Source organism: Genypterus blacodes, unplaced genomic scaffold (assembly GCF_046128005.1).
Source record: "Genypterus blacodes isolate CSIRO-AG114 ecotype Tasmania unplaced genomic scaffold, CSIRO-AGI_Gbla_v1 ptg000117l_1, whole genome shotgun sequence".
NCBI lineage: Eukaryota > Metazoa > Chordata > Actinopteri > Ophidiiformes > Ophidiidae > Genypterus > Genypterus blacodes.
In genome coordinates, this window is record NW_027466920.1 from 42,501 (window position 1) to 62,288 (window position 19,788).

Below are 19,788 nucleotides of genomic sequence, written 5' to 3' on the forward strand. Positions count from 1 at the left end.
AGGTGACACACACACACACACACACTTACGTATCTCTCTTCTCCTAACTCGCCGTGTCTCTCCATCTGTGTCATGCGCTTTCCTTGTTTCCTTCACTCTTTCTCTCCTCTGTTCCTTATCCCCTCTTTTTGTCCTTTTTACTTTTGGACGTCGGGTTCCTGTGGAGGCGGCGACTTGTCCGGAGGAACGACCCGGCCAGGAAATTTCATTTTGCGTCTAATTTTAACGGGAATCACTTTTTTTTTTACAGGAGAAAGCATGTTTAGCTGTGTGTCTGTGTGTGTGCGTGTGTGTGTGTGTGTGTGTGTGCGCGGCGCGTGTAGCATTTTAACGTCAATACACCATAAATCATCATTAGTGTCAATTAGGGCGTGATGTATTGACGCTGGGAAATGCTACAGACGTGTCCAGCAGCTGTCGTCCTCCTGACTCTCTCTCTCTCTCTCTCTCTGTGTGTGTGTGTGGGTTTGTGTGTCTGTGTGTGCGTCTGTGTGTCTTCTACTTCCAGATGATCACTATGACATTTCGCTAAAGCAGATGTCTCGCTTGCTCCGGTCTCACCTGTCTCACCTGTCTCACCTGTCATTGCCCGTATACGGAATCGCTGTCTGCGCTGTCTGTCTCTCTGTCCATCCTGTCTGTCTCTCTGTCCATCCTGTCTGTCTGTCTGTCTGCCTGTCTCTCCATGCTTCTTTTCTCATGTACCTTTATGATTGTATCCCTTCTTAATGTAAATAAAGTCTCATGGCTCCTTTATGTGCAGTGACTAAGTGAGGGTTTATTCAGTCTAACACAGCTTTACACAGATTCTTCAAGTGTGTGTGTGTATGAAACTGTATGAAATCATCTTTATCCATAAGTATTTCTTTCTGGAGTGTATTCTTTTCACCTGTCACTGTGTGTCTCTACATCCATGCGCCTCTCTGGGCCGGATAGCGAGTGTGACCCCCTGATTGATTTTGGTCCCGATAGGAAATTGGCTCAGAGTTCGACAAGAAGAAGGAGGAGCTTAAGGAGGTGCAGGGCTTAGCCAATCAGCTTTCAGAAGCTGGAGCCGGCAGTCTAGTGGAGCCGCGTCAGCTCCGGCTCAACGCCCGCTGGGCTGAGGTGGAGGGGAAGTTCATCCCCTTCAAGAGACAAAGTGTGAGTTCCTATAGGCCTGATTCTTCTATTTACTAACAGCAAATATGGGCGACGGCACTAACGGGATGAGATCATACTAACGCTGTGCTGAATTAACTAAATATGAGAAGGTTAGAATACTGCATCCTGGTCAACTCTCCTGTTAACAGTTACATAGACATACATTCATAATTAAGGTACATTAAATAAGGAATCATTCTAAATTATAAAGGACAGATTATTCCTAAGCAGTATATAGATTTTTAGAATTTCAAACATTTCCATTAAAAGGGGCACATGATGATTGACGTGCAGTATGCCTGTGCCGCTCTCTGATTGGTCCTTTACATCCTTAACTTGTCAGCATCAATACACAAATGTTTTTAGGAAGGAGACAGTAATGAAGTAAAAACAAAAGCCTGTTTTCACTCAGTGTGCAGGAAGTTTTGCACGGTATTACAATGCTGTGAAACCGGAGCCCTAACTGTACGATGTGCCCCCTTTAATGTCAGTTCAGTCTTAAGTTAACATCAGTTCTAGTAAAAAACATCATCCGTAAAGAATCATGATCCAGATCCAGATGAGTTTATTTGTTTGTTTTCCTTTGCTGCATTTTCATTGCCATGCGTTGTGTTTGCATGTGAAGCAGCGCTCACATGCTCCAGTCTCACCGGTTTGCTCTGTCTTGGTTCTGTGTCACTTGCATGCTCCTCCCTCCCCCCATCCCCCTGCCAACCAATCACGCTCCACACTGGCAGGTCTCCGATCAGCCAATGGGTGACGATGTATGTATCTTAAACTGTGATCAACCCCACACACACACACACACCTGCACACACACCTGCATACAGACCTGGGGGCAGAACACACATCTGGGTGCACCGAGAGGAATCACGTATCCAAACCCTCAGGCATTGTGCTGCTTTGCTCAAGGACTCTTGAACAGTAGAAAAGGAGAGCAGGGGAGTGTGTACTGCTTCATCTCCCTCAGCATGTTCTCGCCACACACTTATTGACCACGTGTGAGCTCATTCCAACACCAAACACCATACACTCCAAACACTGAACGTCCCAAAATAATGACGTCAAACTTTAGCACAAAGTCAGTTTTAAAGCTTTACAGACGACTTGACGTCTCCCCTCAGACGTGTGCGACGCAGGTGTGTGTGTGTGTGTTCTGTCCCCTGCTTCCTGAGAATGATGAGGGATCAGGTTTGGATCATGAGAGTGGCAGAACCGTACGAGGGGCTTCATGCCGTATCAGCCGCCGCTCACGTTATGGATTTCACCAGCGCTGCCTCTGCTTTCATAGAATTTCAATCTTTTTTTATTTGGAGGAGCAGCTCCCAGATCAGCCCCCCCCCCCCCCTCCCCCGTCTCCCCTCTGGCCCCCCCGGCCCCCCTGAGGCTAAACAAAAGCCCACGCTCAGGAAATGTGAATATGCACCTTTCTTCTCTCTGGAATGTCCTTGAGTAGTCACACAGTGTACGAGCACAAAAATAAGCCTTGTATCTCCAAAAGTGGCGATGTCAAGGAAAGAGGGGAAGCTGCAGCGACTCTGTTTCAAATCCCTGGGAATGGAAATCCTGCAGGGGTACAAGCGACAGATACTTTTGTGTCGATGAAGTCGTCGAAACAAAAAAAATTAAATCAGGCTCGATTGGGTCGTGACCTGCTGAAGAACACGCTGGTGCCAATCTCATGATCTTCTGATCTCCTCCTCCTCCTCCTCCTCTTCCTCCTCACAAAGACCAAACACACAATGTATAATTAGTCCACCAGTGAGAAACTAAATGAAATGTGTGAGCAGGTATGTGTGTGTGTGTAATGTGAATGTGATTAAACTATTAAGAGATGAATCATAGTAGAGTTTGTCACACTGGGTTCTAGGCGTGAATGAGGACGTCCCTATGTGCCTCTGCCATTTTTTAAAACACTTATTCGTTTACATACCCGGTCCACAGGCCTTTGAGTGGAACCTCCAAACACAAACCTGACACATCTGCCCCCTAGTGGATATAGTTTTGAATCCCTCCGGTGTACGCTAAAGTACGCGGCTGGTGAGTTCGGAGGGTCAGAGGTGAAACACCGCCCCCTAGAGGTGGAGGAGGGGAGGCGGCCTCTAACGTTAAAATACTTATTATTAATCACAAATCTTAACCCAAATACAACCAGCTGTTATTCATTAAACCCAGTGTGACAGAGAAACTGGGACGTTGCAAACTCTGGCTGTCTGTTTCACTTCTTCTCACACACACACACACACTTTTGAGACATTTTATTTCCATTGCTGCCACGTGAAGTGCAGTTAATGACTCCAAACCAACATTGAGACGGGTCGTGTGTATTTCACACCTCGGCATCACACGCGATTACCGTCACATCAGGCAACAACAACACAACTTGTTAGAATTTAAAGCCAGCGGCGCATTATTAACTGTCTGTCAGGCTGCTAATCAGGCAAATGTGTGTGTTTTGTTCTGTCTTGATTTATCAAACAAGTGTGTTGATAGTGAAATAGTCTGAGAAGGAGGAATTCAGTGGTGTGTGTGTGTGCAGCAGAACAAGCCAGACTTTGCATTGTATCAGACGTATCCATGGTGACATCTGAGGTTTTATTGATTCCAATCTGATAATGATCATCTATGATTCATCTGCATCTGTCAGTTAGAGAATCCAGATTAGTTTCTTACTCAGATCTGCAGTCACAAGTCACTCTGGCGCCGTTGCCTGGTTTGATAAACTAACAAGCAAGTCTGACATTTTCTGATATTTCTCTCCACTTTGTGTGTGTATGTGTGTGTCTGTGTGTGTGATTTCTGCCTGTATTTGTGTTTTATGCTTCCCTCCACTTGTGTGTCTGTGTGTGTGTGTGTGTGTGTGCGCGTCCAGGATTACCTAACGGAGCTGCAGGTCTTGCTGCGTTCGGTGTCGGAGACGGACTTCAAGCTGAACTCTCCCGAATACTGGCCGGCGGCTTATTATAACCTGCCTCAGCAAGAGCACTGCCTGAAGGTCAGCCACACTTTACTGTCTCTGCACAGCTGCAGCCATTCAAGCGGCCCGCACCAAATCTCTTTTATCTCTCACACACACACACCAGGATGTAAAGGGGAGCATCGACAAGCTGCGAGGCCCCGTGGAGGGAGCGCTGGTCAGAAGAGAGGAGATGCTGGCCATGGCTCGGCCGCTGGAGGGCCAGAAGATCCAGGAGAGCGCCGGCCTGCTCGGAACCAACTGGGACAAACTGAACAAGCTCTACCACGACAGACTGAGGTAAGGAGGGAGAAAGAAGATGGAGGGGTAGTGAAGAAGGCTGTGTTCCTACAGTATATGTGTGTGTGTGTGTGTGTCAAGGCGTTGGGAGGACTGCAGCGCCAAGTGGCAGAAGTTTGTTTTGGAACGCACGGCGCTGGAGGAATGGCTGAACGACGCAGAGAGCAATCTGAAACTGGCCGAGACCGACCACGCTACGCACAGACAGCACCTCAGGGTAACATGCGCACACACACACACACACACACACACACAATTTAGAATGAGATGAGGTCAAGCGTATCCAAAAGTGAGCTGGACCGGAGAATGACCCTGAAGTCACACACAGGCTGCAGTCGTCTCAGCCCGGACAGCCGCCAACATGAATGCCTTCCCCTTTTTAGAGGCTTTATGTAACAAGATGATGTCATCGGATTTGACATTTCAACCAAAAACAAACCCAGAATGAGAAGAAATGTAAAACGTGATGTAATGGCAGCGAAGACGAAGAAGATTGGGATTCAAGGAACTGGATAGTAGTCGGGGAAGGAAGGCTTGGTGTGTGTGTGTGTGTGCTGTCCACCTTGAATAATAATTATTGTGTGTGTGTGTGTGTGTGCGTGTGTGTGTTTGTGTATTCTCACCGTCAAACATGTCCAGTCTGCTTTGCGCCGCTGTGATCACCGCCGTCCACCTGCAGCGAGACAAGGCCGCCTCATCCAAGTGCCACTCATGTGCTAACGGGCGAGTGTGTGCGTGGGTGTGTGGGTGGGTGTGTGGGTGTGTGTGTGTGTGGCGACACAGAGCCATCTGGTGCCTGGAATGACAAGCTGGTACCTGAAACACACCCAATCACGATCCCCCAGTGTTTACATACACACACACACACACACACATTCTGGTGTTACTAACACTAGTGAGGACGTTGCGTTGACCTTTGTGAATTTTGAAATTGGTCACATGTCAAACCACAGAGAAAGCTTAGCAACCTCTTTCTGTGTGTGTGTGTGTGTGTGTGTGTGTGTGTGTGTGTGTGTGTGTGTGTGTGTCCAGGATCTGACGGAGGCCATTCCACAGAAAGAAGCGGTGTTGGGCCGCGTGAACTCTGCGGGTGAGGAGATCGGTCAGCTGAGCACGCCAGACGACGCCGCACCGCTCCGGACGCAGCTCAAACTGCTCAACGCTCGCTGGGCCGACATATGTCAGCAGCTCAACGAACGCAAGAGGAGGTGTGTGTGTGTGTGTGTGTGTGTGTGTGTACGTGTGCCAATCTGTGTGTCAGATATGTTGGAATTCCTGTGATTCTTCTAAAGAGTCCCACAGGTTTAATTAGTACATGTTCACATTTATCCCCGTCTCACCGCTGCTCGCTCACTCGCCCGCTCACTCGTTTCACCCCTGTACAGGTCGGCGGAGGCTCGTACGGCAGCCACGGCGCTGCAGGAGGACGTGAGCTCGCTGGCGTCATGGCTGGACAAGGCGGAGGGCGTCCTCGCCATCCCCCTGCAGCCCACCGAGCCGCAGCACATCAGAGACACGCTGGACAAAGTTCAGGTACCAAACAAGACACAACACGCTGCAACAGGCCACTCTGCAATGAGCCTGTGTGTGTGTGTGTGTGTGTGTGTGTGTGTGTGTGTGTGTGTGTGTGTGTGTGTGCGTGTGTGTGTGGGTGTGTGTTTATTTGTGTGATTTAATTCAGTTGTTATCATAGAGTAAAATGAGATGCAATGCTTTGTTATTACATTCAGCCTTGAAGATAATTTGCATGTGGTTATGTGTGCGTGTGTGTGTGTGTGTGTGTGTGTGCGTGTGTGTGTGTGTGTGTGTGTGTGTGTGTTTGTGTGTGCTCATGTGATGTTTGTGTAATTTAATTGAGGGGTATTATGAGATGCTTCATTGTGAAATTCAACAGTTAAAAGACTTTATTGTGTGTGTGTAAGTGTGTGTTTGTGTTTGTAGACTTGGGTAATTTGATAGAATGATCTTGTGTCCTACATTGAGATGCTGCAATGATTCAGTCGAGATGTGTATTTAGCTGTAATCATACCGTGTATGTGTGTGTGTGTGTCTCTCTCTCTCCCCCTCCCCCTCCCCTTGTGTGTGTGTGTGTGTGTGTCAGGTATGTGTGGACGAGCTTCCCGGCAAGAAGGCGACTCTGGAGGACGTGCACGCGAGGCTCAAGCACACGGCGCTCCCGGCCGACAGGCAGAAAGACGTGCGGCTCATCACCAGCCGCTGGGCGCAGGTGAGCCTCTTCTTCTGTGCAGGCGCTCATCTGGACGCCCAAATCACATCACAGCACGTACGGCGGCTCGGCTCTAAAGTTAACAAGCGAGAGTTTCCTCCGTCCCTCCAGAATAGAATCACGATATACCTGCAGAGGGCCTTTACTCGCTGCCATGACTCAGCCATGATTCATCCAGATGCAGAAATGTTCGGACAGAATTCCATTTCTGGAGTTTTTTGGAGCAAAAACTCTTCGTAACAAAAGTTGTAAACAAAGCAGTGGAGTAAATACGGGGCTGGACTGGGTCATGGATCGGCCCTCCAGGTCTTCAGTTTGTCTGCAAAGGTCACAGGGGAGGTCAGGCTAAAAGTGCAAACTGTTGGTTGGTTCTTTTAGGTGTCCAAGGCTTTGCCCGAGCGGCATCTGGAGCTGGAGGGTCTGCTGAGAGAGCTGGAGCGGCTTCAGCGCCAACTGGACGATCTGTCTGCCTGGGCGTCCAGCACCAGGGCCAAGCTGGAGCAGGAGGAGCCCCAGCCTAAGGTAACACACACACACACACACACACACACACACAGACACACACACACACTGTTTATGAAAATTAAGATTTAGGCATCAAAAATCTGTTTTTAACTGTCGCCGTTGTGTTTGTCCAGGTGGTGAAGGAGGTGCAGCTGAAGGAGCCAGAGGTGGAGCATGCGCTGAAGCGAGCTCATCAGCTTTACAAGGACAATCCTCCCAGCCACCCGGACAAGGTGAGGAAATCCAGCGCTCCCTGCTGTTGATCCTGCGGGGAGACCGACGTAGCAAAAATGCCTCAACTTTATATCAAACTTTGCCTCTCTCAGGTGAAGTACGCCAACCTGAAAGAGAACTGGACCGTGATCCTGGAGCTGCTGCGCCAGCACAGGGACAGGATGGACGCCATGCTCGGCGCCAAGAAAGCAAGTAAGAAGAAGAGTTTCCCTCAGTGTGATTCACAGTGATAAGTAAATAAACGGCTGACATGTTTTTGTCCCCCCCCCCCCAGCTGAGACTCTGACAGGAAGTTCAGCGCCTGAATCCGCAGCTCTGGCTCAGTTCAACAAGTCCTGGGCCGAGCTCACTGATTGGCTGACGATGCTGGACAACATGGTGCAGAACAAGCGTGTGGTGGTAGCCGACCTGGACGACATCAACGACAACATCGGCAAGCTCAAGGTCAGGGTGCGCCTGAAGTCGCCGAGGCTTTTGAGCTGATGTGTGTGTACGTTTGTGTGTGTATCATGCGCTGAATAATCTTGTCGTCTCTTGCAGGTGGCGCTGCAAGAGATGGAGCAGCGTCGCCCCCTGCTGGAAAGACAGGTCACGGCGGCCCAGAACCTGAAGAACAAAACGAGCAATCAGGAAACGCGCAATGCAATCTCTGAGCGCAGTACGTCTCGCTCACACACACACACACACACACACGCACACAGATTTCATTTGTGTCTGATGAAACATTCCTCACGTGCGGCTCTTATTCCTTCTGGCCGTCGTAGTGGACAGGCTGCAGAATCACTGGGAGGACTCTCAGACCAAACTCTCAGACAGGACCAAGCAGCTCCACAACATGCTGCAGGACTCCACCGACTGGCTGGACAGCAGGAAGAAGGCGGAGGTGCTGGTCAGACAGGCCAGCGACCGGCTGCAGTCCTGGCAGGAAGTCACGTACACGGTGGACGCGCTGAAGAAACAATACGCAGAGCTCAAGGTAAGAGCACGCTGAAACACGCCACCGTAATGATGTAACGTGTATGAAGGCTGTGGCGCTGAGTCTCTCTGCCGCCCTCTAGGTGTTTGTGAAGGAACTGCGTCAGTGGCAGGGGCAGGTGGATGACGCCAACGCGCTGGCGGACAAACTGCTGACACTGTACGCCAACGACGACACACACAAGGTCTCCATGGTCAACGACAACATGAACGCCAACTGGACTCACATCAACAAGCGGTATTGACAAACACACACATACACACACACTTAACCTTTTTAATTCCTGTTTGAACGCGATAATCTGGGCTTGTATTTGATTTGTGTGTGTGTGTGTGTTTTCAGGGTTTCCGACAGGGAGGCGGAGCTGGAGTCGGCTCTGAGGCTCATGCAGCAGTACGACCTGGACCTGGAGAAGTTCCTCAACTGGCTGACGGAGGCCGAGACCACCTGCAACGTTCTGATCGACGCCACCAACAAGGAGCGGCTGCAGGACCAACCGGAAGCGGCCAGGAACCTGCTGGTACAGTGGAAGGTCAGGAAAACACACACCTAAACACACACACACACGTCTATCTGTACCTGATCAGATTGATTGAATCAAAATGAAGATATTGATGATTCCCAGTTCACATGAGGTCAACCAGACATATCCACCAATGCTTCCTGGTGCCGACCCACAGTTTGAGACACGCTGCCTTTTATGATTTGCCGCCCAAGCTGGTATGACAGGAATGCCGACGCGGCAGAATCGAGCGATGTCATTGGTCAACCGCTTGGCAGTCGGAGACAAAATCCCCCAACTGCATTGTGGGTGCTGAAGGGAAGACTCTGTTCTGAGAGAGAACATAATTTGACCCTCGGCCCTCACCCGCGCCCACACACACACACACACACACGCATATATACACACACACACACACACACACTGTCCCAGACAATACAAAGTATATGTGAAATAAGATACATAACATGCGGCATGTGCGTTTTTAGCGTTTCAGATACACACGTTTAGCGGCGTTATCACTTCTCCTCCTACGTCTCCTGGATAATTCATGTTTATGCACACTTCCTTTTGACACACACACAAACACGCGCACACACACATACTGCTGTCTCAGTACAACAGCAGTACTGTATGCAGCGCTGAGATAGCCTTCTGTGTCCAATTATAATGGAGGATGGCAACACACACTCTCTCACTCACACACACTCTGTGGCTACAATACAGCGGGCAGATAACGTTTAATTGGAAAATAAGCACACTCATCGTTTTATGCATCCTTTCAAGTCCGCTCTGCCTCTCCTCCTCCTCCTCCTCCTCCTCCTCTATCTCCTCTCTTCCTCTTTTTTTTCGCCCCCTCCATCTTACTAACTCCCTCTAACTCACTCCTCTCCAGTTTTACCTCGTTTTTTTGTGTAACTTGCTCTCCATCTCGTTGCGTCTCTCCCGCCCGCCCGCCCTCTGCACTCTCTCACACACGCGCGCACACACACACACACAAACACACACACACGTCGTACATGCACACACTTTTAAACAGAGAGCATTCATACGCAGTCACAGTGGGAGTTAATATCTGGAGGGACTGGGAGAAGCAGAAGATGGTGTTTCGTCTTCTCGACAGCAAGTTTGGGATTTGGGAGGTTTGAGGATGCTGCGCAGGAAAGTCTATCATGTTCAGGTTGGGAATTTCGGATCTTAACTTCAGACATTTTCCTGTTTGACAAGAGCGCGTGGGGGTAGAAATGTTTGAAGTTATGTTTCAGATTATTATCAAGGAATTTGTTTAGATGTAGTCAACAAAGTCGCTGAGAAGTTTTGCTGCCATCCTCACACACTCCATATGTGAAATGTGAACAATAAAGACAAACAACATGGGGATTAATGGACACACACACACACACACACACACACTCCTTACTAGGTCAAAGTAACTCTTCATGTAGAGTGTTTACATCTATGTTAATCTATTCTAATCAAACTGTAGAATTACAGAATGGAACATGTCTTGTGTTTTTTTTAACCCTTTGTTATTCATCATTGTTTTGATTTTGGACTGGCGGTATAGTTTTCAAACTAGCAACCTCAAGCTGTGGGGAAAGTAGATGCGGAACAAATTCTTTGTAAATTAAAAGGAAATTTCTGGCGTTTTGATTACATTTCTAGCCAATATTTACTGATATAATACACAGATTAGACGTTGAGTGTTTCAAATGTCAATGGAATCTGAAAATACGTTATGTGAATGATGTCGTTTATGGTTGAAGGATTTTAGGAGTGTATCGTCCCTTTCTTGTGGAACCTGGATATTTCCCCAAATGTACTATAAATGCTTAGCGATGTCGTGAATGGGTTCCTGCAGTGTGTGTGTGTGTGGCGGTCCATGTGCAGGCTGTGTTCACTCTGCCTTCTGCTGCAGATGTTGAGGTAAATTCCAGGTTGAATGACGCATTTTGACATTTCCTAGCTGGGAAGGGTTCCATCCTCGCTGCATTAAGCTGTGTTATGGATCACTCCTGCAGGTTTCAGCTTTTAGAGAGTGAATCACTCACTCAGTTACCGGTGCCATTACTGAGCACTCCAGCCGCCAGCAGAGAAAAATGTAAATTCCTGAAAGTCGGCTGCTATTACCCAGGAAACTAAGTGCAAACTCCAATTGAATGTTGTTGTTGCGCTGGCCAAATTACCACACTTGATTTTCTCACTGACTCTTATTGCGTGTGTGTGTGTGTGTGTGTGTGTGTGTGTGTGTGTGTGTGTGTATCCAGGACCTACAGGCAGAGATTGACGGCCACACAGAGTTGTACCACTCCCTGGATGAGAATGGACAGAGGGTCCTGAACTCGTTGGGCGACTCGGAAGACGGCGCTTTGCTCCAACGGCGCCTGGACAACATGTGCCAACGCTGGACCGACCTGCGCAACAAGACCATGACCATGAGGTGAGAAGGAGGAGGAAGAAGAAGAGGAGGCCATGCTGAACGTGTTCCTTTACCGCCATCGGGATCCATATTTTGAAACTCTTTGTGCGTTCTTGTAGGGCCCACCTGGACTCTGAGATGGCCCCCTGGAAGAGACTCCACATGTCGCTCCAGGAGCTCCTCAACTGGCTGAGGGTTAGAAATCACCAGCTGGAGCAGGAGCCGCCTGTAGGGGGCGATGTGCCGGCTGTGCAGACCCAGCTGGAGACTCACAGGGTAGGCGGACCCCTGCACAGTCAGCAGTAACGTCATAATCCTAAATTTTGCAGGTTTTTAACACCAGTGGAGGGTAATAACACCAAGCAAACAATTACTCCCATGATTCCATGCAAACTGGCGCAGCAAGGTGATGTCACTCATTGACAAACCCAATCAAACCGACATGAACCAACCAACCAAGTCACAATATAAACATCTGGGGTCTGCAAACAAATGTACACACTGCCACCTACTGGGCTGGAGAAGCCTCTGCAACACTTCTTCATACTCAAACTGGATTTTCATTTCAATACCAGTCTGTTTGCAGAGTTTCAAGAATCGTCTCAAGCTTTGTGGTTTCACTGAAGAAGAATCTCTTTCTTTGTGTCTCTCCGGCCAACAGCATGCAAATCAAGGGCTCAGAATAAATGCTAATTCACAGGCTTGTAGTGGACGGCTTTCCTCTGAGAATTGAGGCGTTTCAGCATGAGGGGCCGGTGAGCTGCACAGGGGCCCCTCATGCTGTCAGTGTGTTCTTCTCCCCAGTGGACGAGAAAAAGCAGAACCAGCAGAAAGGTTCCAGAAATGGCAGGAAAAACACAAGAGGGACTCGGCTTGCAAAGGTTGTTCACTTCTGATAGTGTGTGTGTCTGTGTGTGTGTGTGTGTGTGTGTGTGTGTGTGCGTGCGTGCGTGCGTGCGTGCGTGCGTGCGTGCGTGCGTGCGTGCGTGCGTGCGTGCGTGCGTGCGTGCGTGCGTGCGTGCGTGCGTGCGTGTGTGCGTGTGTGTGTGTGTGATCGCAGGGCTTCCGGAGGGACCTGAGAGCCAAGGAGCCAGTGGTGACCAAAGCACTGGATGACGTCGGAGTGTTTCTGTCTGAACTACCAAGAGAAACACCTTCACCTGAACACAGAGGTAACACACACACACACACACATCGCTGCATATAAGACATTTAAAAATCGCCCCCCTTTGGCAGTTTGGGATTACTTGCTCTGATATTTTGCATACTGGATGGATTATGTGTGTGTGTGTGTGTGTGTGTGTGTGTGTGTGTGTGTGCCAGTTTGCCCTCTTCTTTCCTGGTGTTCAGGCCGGCTGTGTGCATTGTGCTCTAATTCATACAAAACACCTACGATTTCATGATTTCACACATAATCCTGCTGTCATTTTAAATGCGGAAAAACTTCCACTGTGACATTTTCTACCAAGTGAGTTCCTCAAACTGAAATATTGAGTGAGACATTGTCAGAGAAAAAGCTCTTTCTCTCTCTGCTCTTAGTCACATAGTGAACTCTGGACCCTGGTAACACACACACACACACACACACACACACACACGCACATGCAGACATTTTTGTACCGTGTTCTTCACCATGGAAACAGCCTGGTAACTGCGCTTGCAGAAAGCAGCTGATCTTTAACTGTCTCCCATTAAACCCATTGACCTCTGTCACACTTATTAAGCTCCATCCTCAAAAACAGAGCCAGCGTTCTCTTATCCGATCGCTTCGTTCGAGCAATTTGAATGCGCTGTAGCAGTTTACGACAATGTATTCGCAACTGTAACTGACGCTGAGTAATCCGCAGATATCAGCCCGGAGGAGCGCGCCCAGAACGTGGGCCGGGTCCTCCGCAAGGAGGCGGATGACGTGGTGGTGGGATGGGAACGACTCAATGCCGACTCGGACGAGTGGCAGAGGAGGCTGGAGCTGGCGCTGGATCGGCTCTTGGAGCTCCAGGAGGCCGAGGACCTGCTGGACGGGCAGCTGAGGCAGGCGGAGATGGTGAAGGAGGCGTGGGAGCCTGTGGGAGACCTGCTGATCGAGACGCTGCCGGAGCACATCGAGAGGGTCAAGGTCAGAGAGAGCGACAATGAGTTACACCTCAGCCTATTCTCACACACATTCATACAGAGCAGAGTGTTAGATGTGTTTTCCACACATCAGCGAGCATTAAACAAGTATCTAAAGTGGACTTACATGATGGATGCGTCTGTTCCTCGCTGTTCTAACAGAGCAGCAGAGGTGAGAATGAAGGTCCAGCAACCTGCCCGTGTCTCCATCTGTCCCCTCGCCACAAATGACCTGAGAATTCCTTTGTGTGCATGTGTGTGTGTGTGTGTGTGCGTGCGTGTGTGCGTTTTTAGGAGTTCCAGGAAGAGATCGCTCCGATTCAGGATGACGTAAATCACATGAACCATTTGGCGTCCACTTTTGGACTGCCTAACATCCAGCTGTCACCTTGCAACCTGGAACGCATCGAAGATCTCAACACACGCTGGAGGCTGCTACAGGTATACACACATGCACACACACACCTCCAACGTTCCATCACACAGATAGACAGAATGTACGTCCACTTTCTGACCTTATGAACTGAATCAGGCGCTTCCCTCAGCGAGTTCCTTCGTAAGAGCGATGCATGATGGGAAGTGATGCAGGGAGAAGCGGTTCGGGTCGCGGTGCGTTTGAGAGTTGTACTATGCAACAGCTGTAAAGAATGAGGTCATAAGGCAGACACACACACACCTTATGTCAGGATCACAGACAGAGCAGAATGTGCTCCTATCAATCTCAATAAGCACAGCGGTCGCCATGCTGGATGTGGGACAGTGATTGTTACCGGGGGTGACAGGCAGAGCCAATCAGCTGCCAGAAAGACCAAGTAATGCCGAGGTGTCCTGGGCGGAGACGAACGTGGCGGTGACACTGCAGTGACAGGAGCATACGGCGCGGCCCCTCTGAAGTTAGCACCTGACCAGATGCTTACACACACACACACACAGATACACAAACAGTGGGCAGAGAAAGAGAAAGAGTTGTGTGTTTCTGTGTGTGTGTCTGTGTACCTGTGCGTTCAGGTCACTTCGGCTGGTTCACTGTGTTCTCTCAGGCACCTAAATGGTGGAAGCTGATTGGTCAACATGGGGACACGGTGCACTCTGAGTAATTGCAATAAATTTCTCCTCAACTATCCCACTCCTCTCGTTTGTAAACCCTAATTAGGTTACCGTGGATATGGGGAAAAACTCAGGCAGCAATGGAGTGGGTGAGGTGGACTCAAAGGTAATTTCATTATTAAGTTTCATGACATAAAGGCGCCATAAAAAAAAAAAAGGACCACTTATATGTTCATCCTCATGTCTTCTTCATGTCATACCACACACACACACACACACACACTGTTGGCAGTATGACATCATCAGTGTGCTGTGGATGGCTAATCAGCCGGTCTAGACTGGATAAGAACTCATCCCAGGCTTTCAGGCCTCAAGTGAATAAAAGTTGAAGATGAATTTAATTCAATTTTTTAATTCCTGGAACAAAACCCCACGCGAGCCAAGAATCCAGAATCCCGGCTTGAGCTTTATGCGTTGCCGGGGAAACAATCGATCACTGCACACGGCAATAGGAAGCGTCCATTTGTGCACCATGGGACATATCGCTGTGCTCAGTGGACTGAATCGCTTTAGACGCCTTTTAATCAGGAATCCATGTCAGATTGAACATGAAGAATCTGCTCATCTGTCTCTTAGTTCTTGGGGCTTTTGCATTCTGGAGACACAAACCTGCAGGGTGTGAGAAAGCTGCACAGAAACGTAGGAAAATTATGAAAGATCCTGAAAGTTTTGCAAAAGTGGTGGAATTCTCAATAATCTGTACACATCAATCTGGAACCTAAGAGAAGAAACAACAGGGAATATTAATGTAGTCTTCATTCTCAACTTTATCACTGTAAATATCATCTGGGAGAAAATGTCCCAGACTGTTCCAGAGAGGTGGAATGCCAACAAAAGCAGCCGAAAATTCCCCAGGTCTCTGTGATGAAGTTGTGCTGATCCAGTCTGTTCCTGTCGTTTTTCTCTCTCTCCTTCTTTCCCTCTCTACGTCCTCATTTTGTATTTATTGCTCTCATTGCTCAGCAGCACATCGTGTACCATAGTTTATGTCTCACGCAATCGCCGTCATCCCGTGTCTATCTATCTATCTATCTATCATCTATCTATCTATCTATCTATCTATCTATCTATCTATCTATCTATCTATCTATCTATCTATCTATCTATCTATCTATCTATCTATCTATCTGTGTGTTTCTTTTTATTCCCCAGATCTCCATTAAAGACCATCTCAAACAGCTGACAGACGCACACAGGGACTTTGGCCTTCACGGTGAGTCTCACACACACACACACACACATACACACGCACACACACACTTACGCGGACACATAATGTGGCTGTTGACAGTTTACAAGACAGCCCGTAAGGTGAGCAGCGTGTGTGTGCGTGTGTGTGTGTGTGTGTGTCAGCAGGTCATTCAGCGGTCTGCTACAAGCGGGCGCGTTTGAGTGTGTTTAAGTGAGAGCGAAAGAGTGGCGCTTGACTGTCACCAGCTCAGTAAGTGACTGAATAAGTGATGAGAGAGAGAGAGAGTGTGTGTGGACGACGTGACTCATTTGGCTTTCCGTGGAGAGCATGGGTCTGTTTATGCAGCTTGATTTATTTGTTTAGTGTCGTGACTAAATTCCAACCTGCACTTAACCCAAAGTGACCACAGGCTTTTATCCATAAGGAATCCACCTAAAGAAATACAATCATTGAATTCAGCTTTGCTTCCGCTCTATCTGCTGGATTTAGTTTCTTCTAATTGACAGATGCGGAACATATAATAAGCTATAATACTGAGATATTACACATTCTTGATAAATAGGAGCTTTTGGAGGCCAGATGTAAAGCTGCGGGTCTTTCTTCAGCTGAATGAGCACTGGTGCGCGATCTCTCTGGGGTTTGTTGTGAGGCATTGTGGGAAAACACATCATCGGGGAGACGCTGAAATGAGATGTAGTTGCGAGCAGGCTGCAGGAAATCGAGCGCAACAAATAGGCAACACTTCATAAAATAGCGTTTTGGAATACACAGAATGTGTCAGGTTGATGATGTATGAAAGTGTAACGTTATCAAAGAGTGATTTTACTTTAAAGATGTCCTCCTGGAGCCGCTCCACACACACCACTCGCTGCTCCTTCTCATCGTTTTTTAAGCCCAAGAAAAGAAGAATAAGAAGCCGCTGCTGATGATTTCTGATGCCACTCACAGCAGATTATGGCTTTAACTATGAGCCAAAAGGTTTCAGGCCACAGTCAGGCTCAACTAATCTGACATAAGACATACTATGACAAATGACATAATATACACAAAATGACAAAATAAGATGTTGTCAATTCTGTGCATGGTATATTTGTTTTATATTCTGTGATCACTTTTATTTTCCTACTACTGATAATATTTTATTATTTTATTTTGTTTTATTTTATTTCATTTCATTTCATTTCATTTCATTTCATTTCATTTTATTTCATTTTATTTTATTTTATTTTATTTTATTTTTTTATTTCAGGGTCTTGAATTAAAATTGCCCTTCAATAATCAATATTGGTGATAGTTAAACATGCATCAATAACGCTGGCCCACTTTATCAAGTCAAACATTACAAACGAAACAGTCTCAACTGTCCCCATACAGCGAGATGCACTCCAGCACAGAGAAACATCAAACATCCAAGGAGAGAACATAAATTTAAACATTCCACGCTGGGAAAATGAAATCCCGAGGGCCACGGCGGCGATCGTTAGTGGATCGACACTCACAGTGTCGCATTTGTCCTCACGGAAACATTCCATCCGAATCCAGCTTGATAATGGATACCAGGACCCGATGATGGAGGTGGTGATGGGGTTATAATAATAACGATGGCGATAATGATTATGCCGGGATACACATTTTTCATATCGGAGTACTATGTTAATACGCAGCATGTGCTCGGGCAATCGTCCCATTATGCGTCTTTCTGTTTTTAACTGCAGCAAATCTCACCCGTGGGGGACAATAACGCTTATGCGGCGGGGTATCTTCTGCCAAGCGATCTGATTGGTCAAAGATGCATTCCAACTGTGATGGTAATTCCAGAAAAACACAGTTTGCTCTAACGGTTGGCGTGGCGTCTCTTGTGGGCATAATAAGAGGGCTAATTAGCAATATTTCTTGTTTTCCATTATTACTTTGTGGGAAACACTTCAGATATTTTCTATACACACATTACTTTCATGGTTGTTGTGTAAATGCGCTTGTCAGACCTGCGGGACGTTTCCCCTGCAGTACAATTTGGGTGTTAAAAGTTTACCAGTCCTGCAGACGTGTTAACGCTTGTTGTGACCTTTGTCTCTCTGTCTCAGCAGGATCCGTACACAGCCCCTTTGAGCAAGGCATCTCCCCCAACAACGTGCCCTACTACATAAAGTAAGTGCCCACCTCCTGGGCTGTGACCCAGCAGGTCGGCTTCACTGTTATTTCCTCTCTCATCCCGCTGGACCCCACACACTCTCGTCCAGTCAGGTTCATGTATGTTGTGCTGCTACCCGTCCAGGCTGAATGGTGTTTAACGCTGACTAACCTCCTTTAATATTGAGCATTTGAGCACAAAAGCACTTTGACAAACAAATCACTTTACATTGCAGGAAACACTCCTTTAAATTCACTATGAAACGTCCAAAATAAACCAAAATTAGTTTTTTTTAGAACGGAATCGCTCACCGTTTTGTAGTTGGAAGACGATGAGGAATTGTGTTTTTCGAATTCCCATCATCAAAACCCCCTTCTCCTTAAGTATCGTCGCACTTTGTTTTACAATTGACCCCCGACAGAGGGATGTAGTTCGCTGACTCCTACTGGTCAAAATTTGGCACAGGTCAGCTAACTGTGCTAACTCTGCTTGGCTTTGTGTTGCTTATCTGATGGCATCTAATATCCTTTCTTTGCTGCGTTCTTCATCTTTCATTTCCGCACATTTTACCCATCCATCCATTCATCCATCGTTCTTCTTCCTCTAGCCACCTGAACAGCGAGTCCTCCCGCCCGTCAGCAGGGCAGCAACGTTTTAATTTAAATGACTCTGAGCGAGGCCGACGCCCACAACAAAACCTCGCTTCTTGGTTTTATTGGACAGTAGCGTCAGTTGCCTCCTGGAGGAAAAAGCTTGTTTTCCTGTTGGTTGGTAGCCGTAGCGACGTGCGGCAGCAGTAATAACAGTAAAAATCTCTGTTTGGATCTATTAATGTGCTCTGTATGATCCCGGTTCTTAACTTCATGCACATCCAGGGACACATCCAGACCAGAGCTTTCGGAAATTGTGCGATTCAGATTCAGATTCAGTTGCCTGTAATTGTTGGACGAAGTCTTAAGTGATTGTCACGTATTCCGACTTTTTTTAGGAGGAAAAATCGCACGACAGCTGGTTACATTTTTGTTTAGTCGAAACATCTCAGAACCAGATGTCTGAGGTCAGGTGATGCAACAACCCCGCGCTCCTCTTGGTTATTTGAAACGCAAAACATGGATGCTAGCCAACATGGACACTCGCCTACATGTATCGCAGTAACTTGCCCAGAAAGTAGTTCACATTCTTGTGTAGTTTACTCGCTGTTTTTTCTTTGTTATTTATGTTGTCTTTTCCACATTTTGCGCAGTGTAACCAAGGTGTTTTTGCCGCCGAACGATTGCGCTGTGGGTGCCTTGTTTGCATGCGATGCTTCGAATGTTGCACAACGTAACGACTCACAACTGGGTTCACAACATTTATAAGTGTGTCTATTGTGGATATTCAATCCCACATTCAGCAGTTTTTAGATACTTACTGTATTTTCCTTTCATGTGTGGGTTGCCTGCTAGCTTGGCCTGCGAGTTAGCCCTCCACCTCACCTCTACGTCTCATTGGCCGTAGTAATCCCCCCCCCTCCCGCGCTGTGATTGGTTAAACTCATTCCCTCCTCCTCTAAGATCAGAGGACGCTTATTGCATTGCTTTAGTAATCAGCATCTGGCAGCTCAGCGCGTTTGACTTAACATGGAGCGAGAGAGATGGAGAAAGAGAGAGAGAGAGAGAGCGGTGGTTACTAAATAACGTGTTGTTTGATGTGGAATTAACTGGATGGCTGCAAACACATTCACAAGAGAGAGAATGAGAGAGGGAGAAAACGCAAACAGACTGAGGAAATGAAGAGCACCTGAGCCAGAGAGCATACCAATGACTGATGATCTGTGTGTGCGTGTGTGAGAGAGAGGGACAGAAAGTGTAAAAGTAAATGAAAGAGAGAGAGAGCGAGAGAGAGAGGAAGAAAAGTGACAGATTCTCCTCTCCACATGCAGAGAGAAAGCTGGACCTGACCTGATGACCGAGACGCTGTGAGTGATAGCTGACCACACACACACA

At 47.7% G+C, this 19,788-nt stretch overlaps 1 protein-coding gene across 6 annotated transcripts in view; it reads left to right on the plus strand.

The window, feature by feature from the left end:
* Positions 1–19,788, plus strand: part of dmd (dystrophin) — an 86,134-nt gene that overhangs the window by 41,047 nt on the left and 25,299 nt on the right. For 3 of the 6 annotated variants that reach the window (XM_076161848.1, XM_076161844.1, XM_076161847.1), the window contains exons 23-46: positions 1–2; positions 973–1,143; positions 4,016–4,138; positions 4,227–4,399; positions 4,481–4,616; positions 5,432–5,607; positions 5,785–5,932; positions 6,501–6,626; positions 7,005–7,148; positions 7,265–7,363; positions 7,457–7,556; positions 7,639–7,808; positions 7,905–8,022; positions 8,129–8,340; positions 8,423–8,577; positions 8,683–8,872; positions 11,110–11,282; positions 11,381–11,537; positions 12,322–12,433; positions 13,109–13,377; positions 13,668–13,814; positions 15,633–15,693; positions 17,757–17,820; positions 19,725–19,760. The exon at positions 1–2 is cut by the window's left edge and continues 151 nt beyond it. In XM_076161848.1, the coding sequence (XP_076017963.1) occupies positions 1–2; positions 973–1,143; positions 4,016–4,138; positions 4,227–4,399; positions 4,481–4,616; positions 5,432–5,607; positions 5,785–5,932; positions 6,501–6,626; positions 7,005–7,148; positions 7,265–7,363; positions 7,457–7,556; positions 7,639–7,808; positions 7,905–8,022; positions 8,129–8,340; positions 8,423–8,577; positions 8,683–8,872; positions 11,110–11,282; positions 11,381–11,537; positions 12,322–12,433; positions 13,109–13,377; positions 13,668–13,814; positions 15,633–15,693; positions 17,757–17,820; positions 19,725–19,760 (3,262 nt within the window). The remainder of the gene's footprint in view (positions 3–972; positions 1,144–4,015; positions 4,139–4,226; positions 4,400–4,480; positions 4,617–5,431; positions 5,608–5,784; positions 5,933–6,500; positions 6,627–7,004; positions 7,149–7,264; positions 7,364–7,456; positions 7,557–7,638; positions 7,809–7,904; positions 8,023–8,128; positions 8,341–8,422; positions 8,578–8,682; positions 8,873–11,109; positions 11,283–11,380; positions 11,538–12,321; positions 12,434–13,108; positions 13,378–13,667; positions 13,815–15,632; positions 15,694–17,756; positions 17,821–19,724; positions 19,761–19,788) is intronic. The other 3 variants (XM_076161845.1, XM_076161851.1, XM_076161846.1) reach the window with 3 other exon arrangements.